The sequence below is a fragment of the Rousettus aegyptiacus genome, unplaced genomic scaffold (assembly GCF_014176215.1).
Source record: "Rousettus aegyptiacus isolate mRouAeg1 unplaced genomic scaffold, mRouAeg1.p scaffold_m13_p_17, whole genome shotgun sequence".
Taxonomy (NCBI): domain Eukaryota; kingdom Metazoa; phylum Chordata; class Mammalia; order Chiroptera; family Pteropodidae; genus Rousettus; species Rousettus aegyptiacus.
The window spans coordinates 19,909,132-19,923,947 of NW_023416292.1; the positions used below are offsets into that span (position 1 = coordinate 19,909,132).

At 45.2% G+C, this 14,816-nt stretch overlaps 1 protein-coding gene across 14 annotated transcripts in view; it reads right to left on the bottom strand.

Moving 5' to 3' along the window:
- Positions 1-1,471: 1,471 nt before the first annotated feature.
- PRRC2C (proline rich coiled-coil 2C) overlaps positions 1,472-14,816 on the bottom strand; it is a 71,114-nt gene continuing 57,769 nt past the window's right edge. For 5 of the 14 annotated variants that reach the window (XM_036234656.1, XM_036234658.1, XM_036234655.1 and 2 more), the window contains 10 exons: positions 13,781-13,984; positions 12,381-12,493; positions 11,843-11,979; positions 9,250-9,481; positions 8,623-8,745; positions 7,501-7,719; positions 6,997-7,100; positions 6,484-6,610; positions 5,343-5,579; positions 1,472-3,353 (listed from right to left, as the gene is read on the bottom strand). In XM_036234656.1, coding sequence (XP_036090549.1) covers positions 3,096-3,353; positions 5,343-5,579; positions 6,484-6,610; positions 6,997-7,100; positions 7,501-7,719; positions 8,623-8,745; positions 9,250-9,481; positions 11,843-11,979; positions 12,381-12,493; positions 13,781-13,984 — 1,754 coding nt within the window. In that variant the 3' untranslated portion in view covers positions 1,472-3,095. Of the gene's footprint in view, positions 3,354-3,798; positions 3,852-5,342; positions 5,580-6,483; positions 6,611-6,996; positions 7,101-7,500; positions 7,720-8,622; positions 8,746-9,249; positions 9,482-11,842; positions 11,980-12,380; positions 12,494-13,780; positions 13,985-14,816 lie in introns of all 14 variants that reach the window. The other 9 variants (XM_036234659.1, XM_036234657.1, XM_016147152.2 and 6 more) reach the window with 7 other exon arrangements.

A 14,816-nucleotide genomic window follows, 5' to 3' on the forward strand; every position in this document is an offset into this window, starting at 1 on the left:
CGTAAAGCGCCTAAAATAGAATCAAACTAAGATGCTTTTTACAGACAGGCCGACTGTAGTGAACTGCAGACTGTGGTGAGAGAGGTTGGAAAGGGACCGTGAGAATACCCCAAATGCTGAGCTGTGAAGTATGGCGCAAGGACAGTGAAAACCCCTGGCGACCTGTCAGAAGACACGCCTCGCGCGTTTGACAGTCTGCTGTCCGCTTTTAAAAATCCATGACGCAGCCTGCCTTCTACATCTTGCCTCCAGCCAAGCATTTGTTGAAACTTTTTCCGTGATTTGTATCGTGAAGACAATAAAATGCCTTTTCAGACTATCCTCCCATTCTCTACCCCTGCTCCCCCCATCTTTTCTTCCATCGTAAAGCACAATTTATTAACTAAGGCCAAAAGTAAGCCCACTGCCTCTCACCCCACAGTTTAAAAGGGCAGAGAATGTTAAGTTTGTGCGCCCAAATCTACCACCAGCCACCAGCTGCATCATCTTTGGGGTTATCTTGCCATATGTCAAGGGCCAGAGATGAGATTTAATATAACCAAACAGCGGGGAAGCACTTAGGCAAATATCTTCCTTTTATTGAGTAGGTTTTTGTTGCCATTTTTCCCATGTTGATCATGGCTACAAAGGGCCTAGGGTATTAGTGTTGTTTCAAGCTAATACAACCACCTGAGCAACACAGACCTGGAGCTCGCAAAGGAAGGTAACGAGCTACGTAACTGGTTACCTTTTAAGTCATAACATTTAGGATAGAACTTCAGGACTTGAATATAAGAAACAGCGGCTCGGCGAGTGACCAAGGCGGCAGACACGTGGTGACTGCGGCTCATCGGTACGGCCTGTTTCTGACATACCCATCATGCCGATTTAGGGCGTGTTTTGAGAAGAGCCTCAGACTGAAAAGCCTGGACATCAAGTGGGAGCCTTACTAGTACTTGAGCAGCGTGTGTTTAAGAACCACCAGGTCCCCGAGGGAAGAAGGCACGCGGTCACCAGCGACTGAATTACTAGTTTTCCTAAAGCTGGGCCCGGAAGCCAGGTTCTGGATATGGAATTTTAGGCAATTAAAAGCCCGCAGTACCTCACTCTCCAAATGGAGTGAATGAGTCAGTTCCCGCAGGCTCTGCTTGTGCAGGTGATGACTGGGAACGTGTCTCTGAGGACAGGAGAAGCGCCAGGGCCAGTGCTGAGGCTCCGGGTCCCCCGACACCTGCCCGGAAGAACGGCGAAGCCGTTTCCCACATCCAGCACTGTGCATCACCAAGACAGACCCCTCTCTCCCTCCGTGACAGACCTCATGTCTTCAGCATGGGAACGGCCACCCCAACAGGGGCCACGACCACATTTACTCTGACTGAATAAGCTTTACAATTCCCAAAGTCAGAAATCAAATCTTTAGATAATATTGCTCACTATTTTTGGTACGTGACAGACTGCTTCAGATTTTAGAAATGGATCAGAAGCACCGAGATTCATTATTTAGAGAATACTTTATTAGTTTCTGTAATCAAACCCATGTAGATAAGACCTTACGTATTTAATACAGTGCGTAACCCCTGTACAAATGGAGAAAATTACGTTCAACGTTTCTAGACCAATATGGCTGTTAATTTCTGTACAATGCCAACCCAACACGGTACAACTGGGATACTTTTTCCAAAGTTGACAGCACAGCTAAAGTTTCCAAAAATTCAAATTATATATATATATATGTATATATATATTTATTTATATAAAAAAGACCAATAGCAGTAAGTTATGCATCAATAGCAGCAACAGCTTTTCCAGGCTCTGCAGTCATCTGCACAGAAGTAGAGAACATCCAGCACACTCCGTTAAAAAAACAAAAAAGGTAAAAAACAAAACCCCAGAAAACAGCAAAGTTCTGTTACTGTCATGGTACCTGGCACCATTTTTTTTTTTTTAAATTAGCTTCTCAATCATCATCTGGAAAGAAAACATTCTAGAATAACGTCATTAAAAACAGCTCTGATAAAGCACGGTCACTACTACGTATTGTGAAGCAGGTACGAGATATCTTACATTCACAGAGGTATGGTACAGTACTGTCCTACGTCTATGGTACTAGAGGATACAATTAAAAAGGCATTATTTGAGACTTGATTCTATTTTTCCAGCAGAGGGCCCCAAGGGTGGAACGACACGGCTCTGGTGAAGAAATGCGCCTTCTTAGCTAGGACTTCCTTCCGTCAGCGGCACAGTTCTAGGTACTCACTGCCCCTCATGAATATCAGCTAAAAACCGTTTAAAAAAAAAAAAAAAGACAAAAAAAAAAAAAAAACCCAACAAAAACACCCCCCACGACCCATTGGATTCAGAGATGACCGAGCAGAGGCAAGCAGGACCCAGCCTAACGAGCACGTCCCCGACCACGGGGGGTGGGGGAGGGTGACGCCGAGCAGCACTGAGGAGCTTCGGCCGTGGCCACAACACAGCGTCGTTCGGACAGGAGCAGGAGCCCGACACCGCCCGCTCGGCTGTCAGGACGCTGGCGTCGCTGTCATCATCCGCCCACGCGTCCAGGGACAGGGGGCGGCCAGTTACTGTGCTCTGATCGATTTCAGCTCCATCGCCCTGTTACGAAAAGCAGCAAGCTGCCGGAATCGAAAACGAGGGCCCCCTCCCCAGCCCCAGTCATCTTCAGTGTCTCACCGCCAAGCCTACGAATGCTGTCGCCACATCCGGAGGACAGAAGGGAGCGAGAAACCGCGCGTGGCGCAGCAGCCGGGAGCTCCACGCTGGCCAGGCCGGCCTTTCCCTCTCGCCTCTGGTGTTGCAGCCAACCACGAGGGTTTAGGTCTAAAGGACATCCGCTCAAGAAACGCGCGCGCGTGTGTGTGTGTAAGTTCTGACTGAAGACGCATGGCCATCGGCAGAGCGTGTTGTACGGCAGGTGCGAGCTGACGGCGGCTGTGTGTCAGTGTGAACAGCCGCTGTGTCCCCTGGGCACCTCCGAGCTCTGGAAAGGAGAATGTCAGAGGCCGCCCGGCCCCTCTGGCTGCTGGCACCATCTCACTTCATTCTTCCTCTTGCCCCTCTCCCAACCCCAGGCCCCTGGAATAAACCACAGCCTTTTAAGATTTTGTTTCTTCGGTTTTGATCGCCTGAGGTTTGATTGGTCCAGTTCTAACAGGTTTGGTGGCTATGGCGGGCGCAGGGGGTGGCTTTTCTTCTACTTTTTCCGGACAGACGCCAGGAGTGTCGGTCAGCGTTTCGGGAGGTTTGCTCGAATCACTGTCCACTTTCTGGGCTTTGCCTCCTATCTGTTTGCTCTGTTGCTGCTCAGAGAAGAACCGCTGCGTGGACTGAAGCACCTCTGCTCTCTGCTTTGCCTTAAAAAACGAGAAACAGCAACTGAAGAGGCTGCAGCACTACCAAAGCCTGTTGATCAAACTTAGGTCGAATTCTCTTAGCAATCGACAAATCGGTTTTCCCCACGCTGGCTTGGCCAAACCAAAAGCACCTCGTTGATCTGTCAGCTTTTAATGGATAGATCTCTTCCTATCTCTGAAAACATTCCATGGGATTTTTTTTTTTAAATATTTGAAAAGAACAGACCACCTCCCACCACCTTGTCAAAGTTCGCCCTCTTATAAAATAATAAAATAGAAATTGCTGTTGGTTTGTTATCTTTTCTGGCACAAACCTTATTGATAAAATTTTATACAGGGAGCCTGCTTGCAAATTTGAAAGCATATATTTAACACTTAAAATTTGTAGTTATCAAAACGTGGTCTACAATAAAATGAAAAGGAAGCACTTATATTGTGGCATTACCAACACCTAGGACCAAATGTCTGGTGGCTGAGTCCTCTTCCCACAGCTCTCTTCTGCAGGGGAAGAGCATCAGAAATTAGTACTACGAACTCACTGATCACTAAGTTCTGATAGCTCCTACCACGCTCTGAGCGGGTAAAACGACTTCCTGAGTGTCCTCTGTGCCCCCAAGGACCTACTTACGTCACTCTGCAAGTTATACCACTGTGACTTACACAATTAAAACTCAAGTTTCTGTGCCTCTTATGTTTAAAAAAAAGCCCTTCATGCCCTACAGGTGATTTATACTACCCAAAAATCTGAAGTAATTTTCAAGAAACGTACGCCCTTGTCCACCCCATTATTAGCTCCAACGCCAGTTCCACCAAGGGACAATCAAGTGCCAAGGAGCCAGGAGGGGAACTGGAAACCAAGGCCAAACGGTCTCCAGAGATTTCGACACGTACTAACTGGTACCTTTAACAGTCAGGGATGGGTGGACACCTTAGGCACAGCCTTAATCAAAGGAGGACTTAGTTAGTAAGAGTGTCGCTGCAGGGCAGTCTTTAGATTTGATTACTTGGGATCAGGACCAAGGGACACCAATCCCAAAAGCAGCTCTAGCCAGCCCCTAAACCCTCCCACCGGGTAACCCAGCCTGGCTCTCTCCTTCGGAGCGAAGCAGGACCACGGACAGTCTCTGCTGGACAGCAGGCAGAAATCCTCTGCTCTCGTCTGATCTGACACGTATTAATGACAAAACGGGCAAAACTACTAAGACTTCTGAAGCTGCGTCTCCGTAAATACGGAAACGAAGGCATCACTGGCTGTACAGGCACACAGGTAAGGTTTACTGTCCCCACACAGACTCCTGAAGGCGCTCTCCTGCATCAGCAAACCTCCCGCTGACCAGCGCCTTTTGTCGTGAAGGATCCCAAAGTGCTTTTTTGAGCTCTTCATCTACAACTACACAATCTGTTGTGGAGTACAGCTGCCTAAGGTGGCAGGCAAAAAGGGGGTATGAAAACAGCTGGAGAAAACTGTACTTGGATGACTCATGAGAAAAAAAAAATCAAGACGGGTAACATGTCTTACTCATTCCAAGTTTTTGCATAACCATGATTTCTATTTCTTAAGCTCAGGGAATGGGGATGGGGTGGGGGGAGAAAAACAAAGAAAAACAAATGAAAGAAAATGCGGAAGTGTATAATAATCCATATGACCTCTTTGCTCTTCCAAAAAAAAAAAAAAAAAAAAAAATAGCAGCTAGACTCAGATCTCCCTCAAATATCTGTTTTATAAGCAATCCCTTGGCCAGAGTTTAAAATGTTTAACTTGTTTGCTGACTATAATTGCGAAAGAAAAAAAAAAGAAAAAAAAGAAAAAAAAGAAAAAAAAGGTGGGGGGAACAGGGAGAAAAAGAAAAGAAACAATAAAAAAGAATGAACACAAGTGGCGCGGTCGGGCTGCCGGGGCGTCACGGCCCGGCGCGCGCTACGGGGCCAGGGGCGTCTCGGGACGTGGCGCAGAGACAGTGCTCTGCTGGCTGTCAACGCCGTACTAACCTTCATGTCTTGCTCGGCCTTCAGCGCAGCCTGGGCCTGATTACCTCTGACTCCAGAGAGTGATCCACAAGGACCCCTGGCTACGTGTGGCAAACGAGCATGGCTCATGAGGCCTGTGGTCAGCGGAGGAGGCATCTGACTGGCCAGTGCCATTGGTGGCCTCTGAACAGGCGCTGGGAAGGTGTTAGTATGTGGGGCTCTTACCAATGGAGGGACCAGGTTAGGCTGAGAGAGAATCTGAGTGAAAAAAACAAAACATACAACATTAAACTGTTAAAAAAATTTTCTGGCCAACTAGACAGGGCTGGCTTATCCCAGAGTAAATCTGTACCAATTCTGCCAGTGGAGGGAGGTGACCGGACTTGTGGGCGGGCGCCATTCTACTGCAGGGGCTAAGAACCAACAGGCCACGCCTGGAGAATCTAACAGAAAAGTCAGGCAAAGCATGCTGTGGTTCTAGCATTTCGGCAACAAATTCTGAAGGGGAGATAGAAAGGCTATTGCTTAGGATACTTTTTAAAAAAGATATATTTGTAGGAAAGGCATATTCCCATAACAAACATAAGATAAATAAAGATAAAAAAAAAAAAATGCCAATTCAGCAAATATGTGTTTTCTCAGGAACCAATTCTAGTTTGTGAGTGCTCTTATTAATTTTCGTTAGTCCTTCCCCATAATCAGCAAAGGGAAGAGAAGCCAACACTTTTTCACAATATATTAAAACATCTTTTGGAAAATTTACCTCGACTACACAGTTATTGTAAAAAAACAAAAAAAACAAAAAATTCAAAAACAAAACAAAAACGTTTAAACCTGGAAAACTTTAAGCACTGGGACCCTTCTCTAAAAAGTCGACTTTTTCAAAAAGATAAAAGGAACAGAACTGGAGTAAATGATCAGAGCTGTGTGGGGAACCTTCTGACTATTTCTACTGTCTGCTTTAGGAGCAACCTGTGTCTAGCTAAAAATTACAGACACTATATATGAATGCCATAAATTTACTGTTAAATTAGAAACTGTTTCTAATTAAAATCTGTGCTTCTAAGCTGGCTGTAATACGGCAAGATCACACGATCAGGGAACTAGCATAAGCGATCATCTGGAAGGAGTTAGGACTCCATTCTCACTTGGATCTGCCCACCTGGGGTGCAAACTGTGTGGGAAAAGGCTGTGCCATTCTCACAGCGGCGGGGGCCGACGGGAACTGCTTCTGATAGACGATGCTGTTCATTTTGCTGGACTGGCTGCTGGGACTGGTGGACGTGGCCCTTGGAAAGAAGTCGTCACTGGTCAGTACAGCGGTGCCGGATGCACAGTGCCCTGAGACGAGCCGGAGGCAGTGTGCCGGGCAGGCCCACAGACGGGGGAGCCGAAGCGGCTTAACCCCGGGGCACCCACGTTACCGCGGTGGGGAGAAGTTGGGGGGCAGAGGCGAGAAGGGCACTGGCCAGATGTGCCGGTGGTAAAAGGTTTTTTCTTAAAATACAGTATAATAAATCACGTTCTTAGTAATTTAACAGCTTAACATTTTCGTTAAAACTATCGATCGGACTGTCTCAACAGCTTACCACAGGACTGCTGACGGACTGCGCACCTAACCAACAGTGCTCAGTTACCTGGGAATTCTACAAGCAAGTGTAAATGCCCATTTTACCGGAAGGGACTAGAGGTGGGGGTGGTGCTTCTGCCGCTGATGGGGGGTGTGCCTGGTTTCATGTCGATGCCACTTCCAAAGGCTTTCAGTTCCATTTCGGACATCTGAGAGAGAGCATAAAATAAACTCACCATTTCTGCAACTGCACAAGCTAACGCGCTGTGTTTAATATATGACATGAGAAGGCTTAATCTAGCAAAGGGCAAAGCATCTGCGTCCCGAAACCCTGTGATCAGCTTTCAAATACCATGGCCTTAAGAAGGCCAAATTTGTGGCCAAACAGTCTTAGAGACTGTGTAAATCCAATTCTCCCACAAAATTTGTGAATGCTTCGTTACTAGGTGAAAACAGAATGGGCCAAACACATGAAAAGTCAGTTGCTAAAAAGCAAGCACGTCAGGGTCTGGGACGTCCCAGAGGGCAGCGAGACCCGACGCGTCTTCTCTGCACGGATGACGCGGAGGTGCACGTCTACACGAGTGGCCTTGAATTCTCTCCACTCACTTTGCCGGTGGTCGCGATCATGCTGTGCTGGGCTCCCGCGGGGATCAGTCCTCTGAAAGGCTGGCTGACCTGTGTCGGCCGACTCAGGCTGGGGGCCTGCGCCTGGGGCGTGGTGTGCTGTAACGGGGGCTGCAGAGTCTGGGGCAGAGCAATCAACGGCTGCCCCGTGGACCCAAAATTAGGCAAGGAGAGCTGGGATGCTGGCAGAGGTACTGTGACCTGGAATGCAAGCAAGAGACTGCAGCCATCTGCTTGCCCGGAGCCCGCTGAACGTATCCCTGTAACTACACACAGTCCTTCCAGTACTTCTGAGTACGATTCACACAGAATACATCGATCTACTAACATTAACACATTTCACATATCTTCTGCTTAGTGACTATCTCCACTGTTCAAAAGGTGCAACGATAACACAGATTAGCAGCGGAGAAACTATGTAACAGAAATAATTATGACTATCTCTGAATTAATGCATAAGACACGCCAACCACAAAATACAATAAAACCATAGGGATGCGATTTAAAAAAGTAGTCACAACTTCCCAAACATCAATTTATTTTGAATGTCAGTAAGATATTCATGAATGGCAATCTGTAAAACTGCCACCGGACACAGTTGCGAGAAAATGTCTAAAGGCTCGCTTCTCTCCCCCTTAGCTCTCCACCAACTTTTAAAGAGCAAGCCGGTTAATGACATTGCTGGAGAAGACAGTTAAAAAATAGTTTTCACTGAAAATGATTACATTCACACACTTAAGAAGCGTGCGTGTCGCTGTCCTCCGGCACACTCTGCCTGCCGCTGCCCCACGTACCACATTAACCTGCACGACGGTCTCGCCCGCCTTCGTCTCTGCCTCACTACACGTAACCGTGTATCCTGAACAATGGCTTTCCAAAGTTTATATTCATGGGATCCTTTGTTAAAATAAACAATTACATGGAAACCCATTCAAAAGAGAAAAAACAGCTGCTTGAAGTGGGGTGTGGACGTCATTTCCCAGGACACCTCAGAGAAAACTTCTGCACAGCTCCCCATCTTGGTTCTGTTTAAATTCCCAAACAATAACAAAAGCAGTAACAACAATAATAATGATAATAATAAAGAAAATTGAGGAAATTTACCATGCCATAGTTTACCTGCTGGAGAGTACTCGGTGACTGGGCAGTGTTATAAAAATTTGTCTGACCAGGCTGCTGTACTTGTCCAGAATAAAGATTTGAAGCCTGGGTAAGATTTGCTCTAGCCTAGAAAAAAATTATTAAAAAAACAACAATAAGATTGAAAAAATTTCCAATTCAGGTATCAAGGTTGTGGCTCCCAGGCAATCTCTTAAGAATTTTAGTATTAGATAAAGAGGAAGACCTTTGTTTTTGGTGTTTTTTTTTTTTTAAATGTGTTTATTATTATTTTTTTAATTAATTTTTTATGGTGACACTTGTTAACGAAATTCAGTAAGTTTCAGCTATACACTTTAACAATAAGGCGCATATATATATATTTTTTATATATATATATATATTTACAATGTGTGTTCACCTCCCATAGTTAGATTTCTGTCACCGCATATTTGACCCCCTTTACCCTGTCTACTTCCCCCCTCCTCCATCACCCCCTACCCTCCGGTAACCACTGGTCTATAGTCCATGTCTGTTTTTGATGTCTTTTAACATTTTTCTTTAAAAGCTGTCCTTATATAATCTGCAGCAAAAAAACCACAATGCCAGTGCCCGCTCTGGCCCCTGCCTCACCTGGAGGAGATGCGTGTCGATGAGCTGGGAGCCCCCCAGCCCCGATGCCTGGCCCAGCTGATGTTCGTACAGTATAGGAATGGGCTGAGTATTTGAAGTCTGCTGAAAGGCAAGGCCCGACTGCGCCTTGGCAAGTTCCTGGTGCTGGACAGCTGGGAAACTGTGGATGGCGGTGCCGGAGAGGACCACGGACGGCTGGGACAGGCTGCTCTGCATGAAGGCTGGCTGAGATCTACGTCAGGATTGAAGAGAAAAGGTTCGTATTACAAGCTGATGCTATCTGGAATCCAGAACTCTTGAGGCAGAGAATGCAGACTGTGTCTTAGGCACTTGTTTCAAGATTTAGAGCCCCCTGAACAGTGAAGCTCCACAACTAAAAAGTTCTAGAAAAAGGGTTACTCTTCCTGAGCAACTGGGAAGATTTTCTCCTCCTGAACAATGAGAATGAGTCTGTTTTCGAGTTTTGCTGGGAAGCCCGGTAGACAGTAGAACTGAATCTCCTGTCCTCGCGGTGGCGCTGACAGGCCACACCTCCGCAGCTCTGCTGGTGCCCGCATGTCCCCGCTGCCCTCTCGCCCGCTGCTCACGAGAGGCCTCAAGTCCTCTGTCAATGGAGCAGAGCAGCGGTCCCCACCAGATTAGCCACGAAGCCATTTCCCTTAAATAAGGTATAACGGACATATAACATTTTACATACGATGATTCGGTGTTTGCATCTACTGCAAAATGAGCAACACCAAGTCCAGTTAATGCCTGTAACCCTACAGTTTTTCTTATGATGAGAACTTTTAAGATCTACTCAATTAGCAACTTTAAAGTCTGCAACGCAGTATCAGGATCAAATACAAACTTCTAGTTATAAAATAAGTAAGTCACAGGAATGCGATATGCACCATGGTGACAACGGTTCATAATACTGTGTTCACATTTGAGGTTTTATTTTTTTTTAATACAAAGCTGGGATCTACCCTCAGGCTGCCCTGTTAACTCTCTGGGGTAGAGGCCTCCGATCATACTTTAAAAAAACGGGAAAACATAAGCGTGTTATTAACATGCTGTGCTGGCAGAAACTAACTTAGGGATTCCCTGTTAACACACGCGTGCTGACTGGGGGAGGACGAGGAGGAGCAGCACGATGGGGTACGTAGAGACTCCCCTCAAAGTCTAAACCTGTGTCTTCCAACAAAGGAGCCACGACCACAGGCGCAGCACACACTGCGCTGCTACTAAACAGGTCCGGTCGCCAAGGCAATGGCTAAAACAGGAGTCGCAGATACAGACTGTCACCGCACTGTTCTGTCCCCCGTGGCTACGGAACACGTCACCACGTCACTGGTGAGCTCCTTCTCGCAGAGCTGCGAAGTAGCTGTGACTTACCAACAATTCATAAGCCAGTACCAATTAAAAGGGCACTGGTTTGTGACAATGAACCTACCTGCTATTTTAAAGTTTTATTTTTGACCACATATACCAGAAAATAAACCATACTCTATACAACTAATTATATCGAAGTACTGAACTCTGCTGGAGAACCTTTAATCAAAAAATAAAAGTGCGAGGCCTATTAAGTTTACTAATAATTCTGCTCTGTTAAGAAAGTTAATTAGATGAACCTAGCTTCTTTAAGAATAAATTTATGTAATCTAAGAGAAATTGAGCTACATATCAATTGATGCCAATTCTAATCTATGAAGCACAGAAATTCTATCTGAACCCCACCAAAAAACAACAGGTTTCCAAAAGTAAATGCATAACTTCGCAACTATCCTAAATGTCCTGAAAGTACTGATTGATCGATGGCGTAGAGCCACTACCGTACGGATGACAGCTACGCTAGGATCACTGCTATCGGTGATGCTCAGCCCATCCTCCATCATCCCATTAAGTTAGAGCTGAGAGGCACCTAGGGTTGAATCCAGGCTCTGTCACTTATTTGCCATGTAACCTTAGGTAAAAAAACCGCCTTCAAGTCCTAAGCTCCTCGCATATCAAACGGGGATGACTTCAGCTCCCTTAGAGCATGTCCTACGTTACTGCATGTTAAAGGCTGAAGAGTTTCACATACAGGGCAAGTTCCACAAAGGTCAGTTTCCATTATTTCCTTGATTGCAAAGATAACTTACTGTGACCGCTTCAAAAGAAGGCTTTCCTGCCCACGACACAGCACACTTGCCGCCACTATCGGCCCTGCTTCCCTTCCTTGTCTGACACTCTACTCCCCCTCCTGTCCCATCCCGCCTTGCCCCACCCCCTCACTGCTGTCATTTGCCTCAGCTCGTAGCACAGAGCAGCCCGGGGTTCCCAGGGGCTGACAGCAAGGCAGCCCTGAGGCGTCTAGGCCCTGCAGCAGTTCTCTGCAGTGACTTCTAATTGTTACAGAGATGCTGTTACCTTCTCTGAGAAGCCCTGAGTCTTGACTTTGTTCAATAAAGTCTGACTGAAATGACTGGCGGCTGAGGTTCGTGACACATAATCAACACAATGAATAACTTAACACAGCTCATAGTGGGGAGGGAGGAGCTGCAAGGAGAGGCAAGGAGGCTCAGCAACCGCCCTGTGCCCGGAAACACAGACGCCACGCAGCACAGCCCACCTATACGGCTGGAGGGACGAGCCGAATAGCTCCTGGGCCTGGGAGACAGCTGGTCCGGCGCCCAGGCTCAGCTGGGCCTGATGCTGTCCTTGCAGAGGTGCGTAGATAGGGATGGGGATCTGCTGCACTGAAGCTGGCTGCATTGCAATGAGGAGCAAAACAAAACAAGAAAAACAACATGTGAACACCGTATGCACAACTCAAAACATCTGGGCAAGTAAAAACTTGAGATATGACGGGAATAAAAGATTAATGCCATGTATCAGTTCCCTTTTACAACAAAACCGAATATAAAGATCTAAATTTAAATTTCCCTTTCAACCCATTACTTGATCTATGTTGTTAATCATTCAGCTTTGACAAATCTGGGAAGCTTTACAATTTTGCTAATACATATCAAGAAATTCAAAGGGTTGTCCCATGTTGTTAATACAAGACTGTAACTTTGAGGAGTCAATTATTTGTAGCCCAAGATAATTATTACACCCTAAAAATGTCAAGAAACAAATACAGGATAGAAGAAGTCTGTGACATTTACCTGAGAAAGGCCTGGCTGGAAGCCTTGTTGCTGGGCCAACGATGGTGGAGCCAATCGTGCGTGCTGGGTATTGAATAAATGACTGGTGTCCATGTAGAAAGCTGGGATCTGAGCTATGGACCGTTGTGAAAACAAGAAGTAACAAGTGTCTAATTTCAGATTTTTCCAAACAGTAATTAAATTTTGTAGCAGACTTCAAATTGAGTAAGCTCTCTGAAAATTAATACAACCCAGAAAAACCTAGAAATGTGAAAAGATGCAAAGGCAAAAAGATGCAAAACTTCTAGCACAGGCAGGTACATGCAAATTAAAACAACGAAACTAGCACTTGTGAAGGTGGAAGAAACAGACACTCTCATTCACTGTCAATGGGGCATAAACCAGTAACATTTTATATATTCTACTAAAATTGAAAATGAACCTGTTTAACAGCAAATTCACTTCAATTTTAAATTTATCTACTAGAATTTAGCAACATATTTCGAAAATAAGTTGACATTTAATAATTGGAAGAATTTGGTATAGACTTTTAACAGATGTCTATGTATTATATATCCTATTTTGTGATTTGCTGTTTTCATGTTTTGAAGAACTTCCCGAGTTTTTCTTTTTAATTTGTCACTATTATAAACAAAACTGCAAAGAATAAGCTCTCTCAAACATCTCTTTCTGATTAATAAGTAAGTTTATCTGTATGAGATTCCTAACCATGAAACTGTTAATATGATGAGTATGTACACAGAAAATATTCTGAGATACTTTTCTAAAAGAATCATGTCAATTTATATGCTCACCAACGAGGTACTTTAAAAGCCTAATAGTAAGGCCCACGATCCTCACAGATACTGGGTGTTAAAGATGCTGGGCATTATCAATCTTTCTACTATTCCCCACCTAGTAAAGTAAGGTATAGACTCACTGTTCTTTTACTTTGGGTTTAAATCATTAATAAGTCTGAATATTATTCAAATGTTTGTTTACTACTTGACTCAGTTCACACTGCTGTAATATTTAGTAATATAAGTTACTCCACCCCAAACAAATTTTTGTCTTCTTTGTTAATCTTTGGTTTATTCCTTCCCATGAACTTTATTATCCATTTGTCAAGTTTCAGATAACAAACTTTATAATATAATTGGAATAACATCAAATGCACAAGTTATTCTGCAAATCGTCAGTCCCTAATTTGTCTCATATAGGTGTGGAAGACACAACGGTCAAGAGTCTCAGAATGCGCAATGAAGAGGGACAGTAGTCAATTCCGTCAGGAAATCAATTTGCAAAAAACAGATAAAAAAAAAGTACTCAAACTCGAAAGGGTAACTAAGAAGAGAAAAAAATTAAGCATCCAAAAAGTCTTTGTTTTCTCAATTTCCTGTGCCTGGTTCCAAACCCCTCACCTGCTGCCGACTGCGACACGTAGACTTGTGGGCTCTGCTGCTGCTGGGCCATCAGGGAGGGCACGCAGCTCAGCTGCGAGAAGTGGCTGGCGGAGGGCAGGCTGCCCGTCTGCAGCTGCTGGGGCTTCACTTTACAGATGTTAGGAGGGTCTGACGTGGTCGTGGACTTTGTACTCAGAGAAGAGGTAGTGTAGGTACCAGCGCCTAGATTAGAGAGGGATGAAATAAAGGGACGATGAAGTACTTTACGAAGTGCCGCTGTTGTTCACAGTAAAATAACTCAAGCACCAACCGGAAACCAGAAAATTAATGTTTATGCTCACCATGGACTTAGAGGCTGCAGCTCAGGATATACACACTCTGTGTCCCTCAGGATATGAGGCATATATACATCACCATGACTACCTCACCTCTATACTTCTTCCTCTCTCCCCCCACCCCCCTTGTATATTCCTTAAAGACAAACTATTAACAATAAGTAGTATCACATAACTTGAAGGGTCAAGTCTGCTGATCAATGAGCTACAGTGACTGCGTTACTGGAGTAAATGACATTACTGGTATTTGCTTAAAAAGTGAGAGGAAGTTGTCATTATTTGACATATTTTCATGATGTTCTCTCTAAGACAGGACCAAGACCAAGGTACCCCTGTTCTTCTACTTGAGTCTCTATCATTAGGATGACAAGAGGGTCCTTGTTAAAAAATTCACCCTCATTGACAGGAGTGTGGAAAAACTATAGACCTGGAAAAAGGGAAGAGGTTGGGTCCCAATGAAAGAACAAGCAACCTTCTCAGTCCCTGTATTTCTGATCATCCTAGGACACTCTCCCTCCGGGCTGCTTTACAGCCCCGCCCACTACCCACCCATGTGGCCTCAGGCCCAGGCTCCAGCCAGTGAGCATGATGAAAATGCCTGCGAATGGGCGGTAAGGAATGCCTGCCCAGGTTTTAAAGGAGGAGGAGGGGCAGCCGGAATTCTTGCTTTGATTTGGATCTCTGTGTTTCTGTTAATACATACTTCTGATTCCGGATAA